This window comes from Micropterus dolomieu, linkage group LG07 (genome assembly GCF_021292245.1).
Source record: "Micropterus dolomieu isolate WLL.071019.BEF.003 ecotype Adirondacks linkage group LG07, ASM2129224v1, whole genome shotgun sequence".
Classification (NCBI taxonomy): domain Eukaryota; kingdom Metazoa; phylum Chordata; class Actinopteri; order Centrarchiformes; family Centrarchidae; genus Micropterus; species Micropterus dolomieu.
In genome coordinates, this window is record NC_060156.1 from 20,797,404 (window position 1) to 20,804,392 (window position 6,989).

The 6,989-nt window shown below is 40.0% G+C and overlaps 2 protein-coding genes across 3 annotated transcripts in view; one reads left to right on the plus strand and one right to left on the minus strand.

Moving 5' to 3' along the window:
* The window catches only part of sestd1 (SEC14 and spectrin domains 1), a 20,322-nt gene extending 18,216 nt beyond the window's left edge, over positions 1-2,106 (plus strand). The window contains exon 20 of one of the 2 annotated variants that reach the window (XM_046053698.1): positions 356-2,106. In XM_046053698.1, the coding sequence (XP_045909654.1) occupies positions 356-502 (147 nt within the window). In that variant the 3' untranslated portion in view covers positions 503-2,106. The remainder of the gene's footprint in view (positions 1-355) is intronic. The other variant, XM_046053697.1, reaches the window with a different exon arrangement.
* A 576-nt stretch (positions 2,107-2,682) lies between these two features.
* On the minus strand, positions 2,683-6,722 carry dnajc15 (DnaJ (Hsp40) homolog, subfamily C, member 15). The gene is made up of 6 exons (XM_046053699.1): positions 6,570-6,722; positions 5,094-5,145; positions 4,832-4,905; positions 4,364-4,440; positions 4,184-4,254; positions 2,683-3,274 (listed from the first exon to the last, which is right to left on the minus strand). Exons 1-6 carry the CDS (start codon positions 6,663-6,665, stop codon positions 3,204-3,206), a joined length of 441 nt encoding a protein of 146 aa, XP_045909655.1. The 5' UTR covers positions 6,666-6,722; the 3' UTR covers positions 2,683-3,203.
* Between the last annotated feature and the right edge of the window lie 267 nt (positions 6,723-6,989).

The following is a 6,989-nucleotide window of genomic DNA, read 5'->3' on the forward strand; positions in this document are numbered from 1 at the left end:
AGGGCATCATTAGCATTCATCTGGACTTGTGTGTCTGGTGGCCTGACAAGTATGAAACCAATATTCACTTTCTTTTAGCTTTGATTTTGGTTTCTAAAAACTGCTGAGGGAAATGCTTGGCTCTGTAGCTGCTAAATGTTCAGGTTTCTGTGATTATTGGAAGTATAACCAAAAACACGCGCACTTCATATTATCAAAAATTCCTAAGTCAAAGTGTTGTTGTTCCAGGAGCGAGCAGTACTTCGGGAGTCCCAGCGACACGGCAGCTGCAGCGGAGGCTGTCAGAGAGCGCCTCCTGCTGGTGGAGGAGCGACGGCTGCAGCTGCAGGAGGCGGGGGTCCATCACGAGGAGGAGGAGGAGGAGGTGCTAAACAGGCAGGAGGCACGGCTAGACGTGATTGGAGAGGAACTGAGCGAGAAAGAGGAGCAAGATGAGGAGGAAGAGGAGGAGGCGGAGCAGCAGCAGGAGGAAGACTTAGAGAGGGCTACGCAGGACTGCTAATGGCTTGCTGATGACGTTTAACCAGAGCAGCCTTAATGAAGCTCGTTAACGAAGGGCTGCTGATTGATTTCCACCGAAGCCTCTGACTTGTTCTCCCCAAGCCACGAAAGTCATCGTTTGGTAGCTTGTGTCTCACTGCGGCAGTAGATTTTTCTTCCTGATGGTATTTCTTTACATAAAGACGACATTTTCCATCAGCCTCACTGCTTATCCTGAAAGAGAACAAACATGTTGGTTGTAATCTATCCATAGTTCTTTCACACGGTGAAAGCTTTACCATTTTTTGGAGGACTGGAGCGCCCTGTGAGCTGTTAAGTGATCCCGCAGATTTCCATTCAAATCTGACCCACTGGATCGTAAATGTAAAATAATGGAAGTATTTAATGGAATAATTAATATTCATGTCTCTGGATGATCTGTGTTGATGACCATCAACTGTAAAATTATTTGTTTGGATAAGAATACTCCTAATGTACACCTAACACCGCCACCTCTTTCCCAGCATGCCACTTGTTCTACTAAGTGGGCGGAGTTTCCATGGTGCTATCATGTTTACCAAGGTTTCTGTCTGTGCCTCCTCCAGCTACCCACTAGATGTTACTTTTCGTTCATGTTATTTTGACTCCTGCTGAGTCATTGCCAGACACACACTCAGCGCTGTGTTCGACCTGCTATATACAAAGGTGGTATATGTGCAGTTATGCCATATTTTTGTCTTGTGTGTACTCTTCACACTCTCAATATGGTTCCCTTGTAAGTAATACAGTTTTATTTTTTATCTTGGACTGAGAAATGTGGATGTACATCAGGTTTTCTGTTAAACTGGACATAGTTTTATCTTTGAGATCCCTTAAAAGCGTATTTTCCAGGTTTACTGACTGTTAATCACTTTGATACTGCGGCTGTTATTGTCCGAGGTTTGGAGTATTTCATAAATGTCTTTGCCGTCTTTTTCAAATCTTCGGCTGACTGAATGCACCGCACCAAAGGCAAATGCTGCCATCTACATGAAGGGAGAAGGCAAAATATGTAATATTTTGAGAGCGTGAATTATTACAGTTTGTACACAAATTATCTGTCCTAATTTGGGAATTTTACAGATTTGACCAAATAAATACACAAGTGGAAACACACACCAAGGAAAGACAAAAATTAATTTTAATTTCAGTGCGACTTCAAGCCCACTGATTGGACGTTGAAATGGTCTGTGGGACTTTTAGTCAACACAGTTGTAGAATTAAGGGATCCATGATGTTTATGTGCTCCAACCACTTCGCTGCTCTAAACAAACCCTCTGCCTTCATGATGGATATCAGACCAGGGCTGCTTTCTCTGGTCCAGACTGACCACATGGACTGAGGTGACCTCTGGGAGCCCTGAGATTGGTGGTCATTTGCCAACATGGTAACATCAGAACAAGATGGATTCCTTGTTTATTTTTTTCCCAAGCAAACCTTGCTGTATTTGGTTGGTATATTTGACCATTACCTGCTGCTGTAAGTATAGCCGCTAAATACTACATCTTGCTTTGTGTCTTTTCCTTCAAATGGCATCTATAATGACATCAGTAAGACATCATCCTCTTAATAAAGAAGAGTTTTGAAGTTGCTGTCTATGATGGGTTTATTTATCTGCTTTTTCCCTTTTAAAGGAAACACAGCTACAAAGATTAACATACAACAGAGTAATTACGAAACATATCGAAAATGGCTGCCTGACAGAGCATCACTGAGTTACCAGTTTACTCAGTGTGTTTAAATGCACTTAAATAAGCATGTTACAATCTTTCTGCTATATTCAGATATTTTAAATGTCATGTATACAAGATACCTTTTTCCATAATCAGGATAAGGGTTTCAGAAACATAAAAAAAAACCTCTCTGAACAAAATCTCAGAGTAACACATCAGTCCCAACATTAGGACTCCCAAGTTTTTGGTCCAAAGGCCTAGAAGTAGCTCTTGAATAGAGAGAAGTTAGATGCAGCCCAGAAGACTCCTGAAACACTAAGATCTGCTCACAGTCAGTCTGCTACTGCAGGTAGAGCACCTTGTGTTTTAACCCTAAAACTGACATCAGAAACAGACTAAAAGCATGAACAGCTTCCTCAGCAAGGCATGGCTGGGGTTATTTGTAATGATGTGAAGAAAGAAACACTTTTGCCAAATACAGAGACAAATGTTTTTTTTTCAGTGTTAAAAAGCTTTATTTAATAAACCAGGTTTATGTAGGTAGGTTTTTAACCACTTCTACATTACCTATTTAATCATGGAAATATTTAAATTTATTATTCTACTGATCTTTAAATAGAATACATCATTACACGATACCATATATGCTGACATTTGTACACTCATTTTTACACAGCAAGTCATGAACCCAGCAGAAGCACTCGATGTGGAACAGCTACCACTAGAGGGCGACACTGCAACTTCACCCACCCCTGACTGTTCAGTCATTTGCCATTTCAAGTAAATCTTCACTCTTGGTTGAAATACAAATTTATATGATGACAAATTAAGTCAATGATAAGTTAAGTAATCTTGTTAAACTGTCATGAAAGTATAATTTTTGTTCTTCAATTCATCCAGGAGCTTGAATGGATTCACTGGTGTGGTGATGATGTCTATGTAGCAGAGCTACAGAGAGGAGATGATGCACGAGGTGATAGACATCTTTAAAATGTTCGTTAACAGTGCAGGTCATCGCCGGGACTCTTTGTCCAAAAGGTCTTTGGCCTCGTTGATCTTGGCGGCGAGATACGGTGACCCACCTGCGCACACGCAAACACGAGTTTTAGTCCTTTGACACAATTTTCAAACGTCATTTAATATTAATCCCGTGACCCTGTACGCAGGATAAGCGGTTGACGATGGATGGATGGATTTAATATTAATACTGAGTTCTATAGGAACCCTCGCCCAACTTGTGGCACATTTCACTATGTGCAGTGATAACTTCACCATTCACAAGCTTTGTGGTGAGGGCTGGGTGACGGGGGGATAGGGCATGGGGTTTCCCCAACAGTGTCAGTGCTCAAATGAGGAGTTGGGCATAAACCATTAAAAAAACAATAAATGCAAAATTTCATTACCTTTACCTGCTCTTTGATGATATGTCTCCTTCTGGTACCAAGCCTAGGCTACACACTGTTTTGTTTCTTGTTACGTGCACAGTAAATTGTTTGGGGATAATGGGTGTTACTTTGTATTATGTGATCTCCTGATGTAAAACATATTGTTTTTACAGTACAGACAGGTCAGAATGTATATTCAGTATGTGTACAGGTCACAGTTTATGTGATTGTTGTAACTCAAGACTGCTACTATAGCCAACTTCCATCTGTGATATTATTTACTAAAAAACTAAACATACTGCGACAAACGGATTTTCTGTGATTGACAGTTTACACATTCTAGACCGGTGGTTCTCAAACTTTTTCACATCAAGGACACCTATACTGACACAAATTAGACTACGGACCCCCATTTGATAATACTTTGTCCCAGGGTTGCACATCTGATAGGATTTTTTGCTTTAGGAAGTTTTTATTACAGAAAGTGTAGAAACCTGTGACTAAAACACTCTTACATTCTGACATTGTGTTCCTCATGGATATTATCTCCCCCACAAGAACCACACTTTGAGAAACACTGTTCTTGACATCTGACTTTTGCCTTACCTTTATCTGGATGGTTCAGGACCATGATCCTCCGATGGGCCTCACGTACCTTGGCCTTAGTGCTGGTTGGACTGGACATGACACAAAAAGTACATCCATGTGAGCAATCGTAACTTTCCTCTGAGCACAGACACACACTGTACTTAATACAGAAATATTAACTACAACACATCTTATTACCTGATACCAAGGACGAGGCTGGCCTCTCGTTTGGACATCTTCTGCTCAAAACCTCCTTTGTAATATGATGAGAAACCCTGTGGTGAGAGAAAAGGATTAGAGCTTTGATTCTCAAGCTATAGCTATGATATCTCAAGTGTTTCTTTGAACCATCTACAACTACTAGTTAAGTTCGGGTTCATTTAATGCTGCAGTTGTTCAGCCTCAAGTCAGGATGAACCTTAAGCCACGTCCATATTCACACCTAGCCAATATTCTTTGACCTGATTAATATTCCAAAGAGCAATACTATTTTAAAAGCTTCAGATATGAACTCACTTAACAGTCAGATGCATAATAATAAGAAGGTGCAGACAAATTTGCAAATGATACAGATCAAACAACTGAAAAGTGAAATGTAAAGTTCAGCAGAACAGGACTGGATATGAACATGACTACAGAGGCATAGGAGGTTAATTGATTACTCACTGATGTTGGCATCTTCTTGACAGTTTCAGAGAAGACTTGTCCAAGAGGCTTCCACAGGTGGAATGCATAGCGGCCTGTGGATTAAACACAAAACACATGAAACAGTTTGCAAACGTCCAAATGAAAAATCTGTAAAGAAAATTTCGCTTGCTAAAGAGAAAGCAGGCAGAGCGACAATTTTAGGATTCTGAGTGATAGTAAACAAACCGTAAAAGTACTGCTGTACATGCTTATCCAGATAATATTATCAAACTACTCTTACCTGCAAACCCTGCAGCTGCCACACCAAGACCGACTGCAATCAGAGTCCCTCCCTGTAACATAAAACAAAACATCCAGCAGTTACCACACTGGGTTGGATGTGTAGCTAACACAGCTACTCAAAGATTTGTGTGGCAGCTACAGTATTCCCCATGTGATCCACTGTGGAGAGATCAGCAAACCAATCTCCACTAAAAAACTGTTTGATATCTGTTTGCCAGTGATTTGTTTGATGCTGTCCAATTCAGGTACTCTGTGGAAAAGTAAAATTTAGTAAATGTTACGTTAATAAAAAGGAAGTCAACTGATGGAGTCCCATTGCATCAATGTATTGGATACTTAAATTAAATAAACTGGATAAAAAATTATTGGATAAAAAATTAAATAAACAAAACTGTGATATATAATGAATGGCCTTAAAAGCCTCAAACTTGTATTTGAACAATTTCTAATGGAGGAATCTAATTGTGAAGATTGAGATGTGAACTACATGAATTTGGGACGATTTTACAGAGGAAAGTACTCGAGCATCACATTTCATTGTATGTCGAAGAGTGCCATCACAATTTTGGCCTCAACAGCACCATACTGATGCTTTGTGTTTAGTGACTTACCAGTTTAACTCCTGATTATCTTATTTCAAATAAGTTCTAAGCATAATTTTACATTTAGGACGATTGAGCAGCCCCATAAAGTACAGTCTTGCAGAAACTTCAACATTATGAATACTAAACCAGTTTTCCAGAATGTGTGCCATAACATAAATAACTACAGCCCATAAATGTACATATCCAAGCCTCCCTATGAGAATAGCAAATTATCTGTCACAGTAGATTTTTGTCGAGTCTTTTCTATCCAAGTCAGCTCATCATTCTTTTACATCATTAGTAGTAAAAACACATCTATCAACGCTGGTAGACTGCAGGACGGGCACCTTGTGTTGTTGTTGCTGTGTGTAACGTTATGTCATGAAGTAACCGAGTATTTACACGTGCTGTGTCATAGGAAGTCGTGACATTGAAGTTGTACCTGCAATTTGAATACACATCATGAAGTATATATTACTTATGATTTATAATTGCAGTTAATTAATTACTAAGGTTACTGTGGACTTTCAGTCAATTCAGAAGAAGAGCGCTAGTCTTTGGGTTTCCCACTCGAGACCAGCTAGTTAACGTTACAGTGAATATTTATGTTTATGTCAACTGTCTCCTGCGGCTTGAACGGTTAATAAATATTGTCCAGAAAGCTAAAGGATATCGAACCACCGTTCAGCGTCAGAGCAAAACCCAAACCCCTGTGCTGACTTCAGCTAGTTAGTCAACGTTAGTTAGTTAACGTTAGTTCACCAGCTTATGCAAGAGCGGTGACATTAACGTTAGCGGTCATTGAGGAACCTATCACACAGGGACAAAAAACAGCCAGGTTTAGTTTGACTGGCTCCACAAATGTCTTCAGTGTAAAAACAGATACTAACCAGCCGTCTGTCTATGTCCGTGTCGCTCCTCACGGTTGTTTTAGGAGTGTATTCAGCATATCGCATGTCATCTACGGTCACTCCACCGTTCGCCATGTTGCCTCAGCTACGAACGTCACGTCGTCGTGGTAACACACACCACATCCGGCTACAACTTTCAAAATAAAATTAAACGACCGATAACTTCCTTTCTACTTTGCAACATCCCTGAGGCCTTCTGACACTCGTATCAAATATGTCAATAACTGGCTTACTTTGAATTCCCTTTCCCATCTGGTTTCTTGATGGCAACAATATTACCTGGAAATAATCCGTCAATGCTACCAAGAATAAATTTTAGACAAAAAACAAACAAACACTCAAATGGTTAAAGATAAAAGGAGAGCCACTCTTGATCCTGGGAAACATTAACTAACTCTC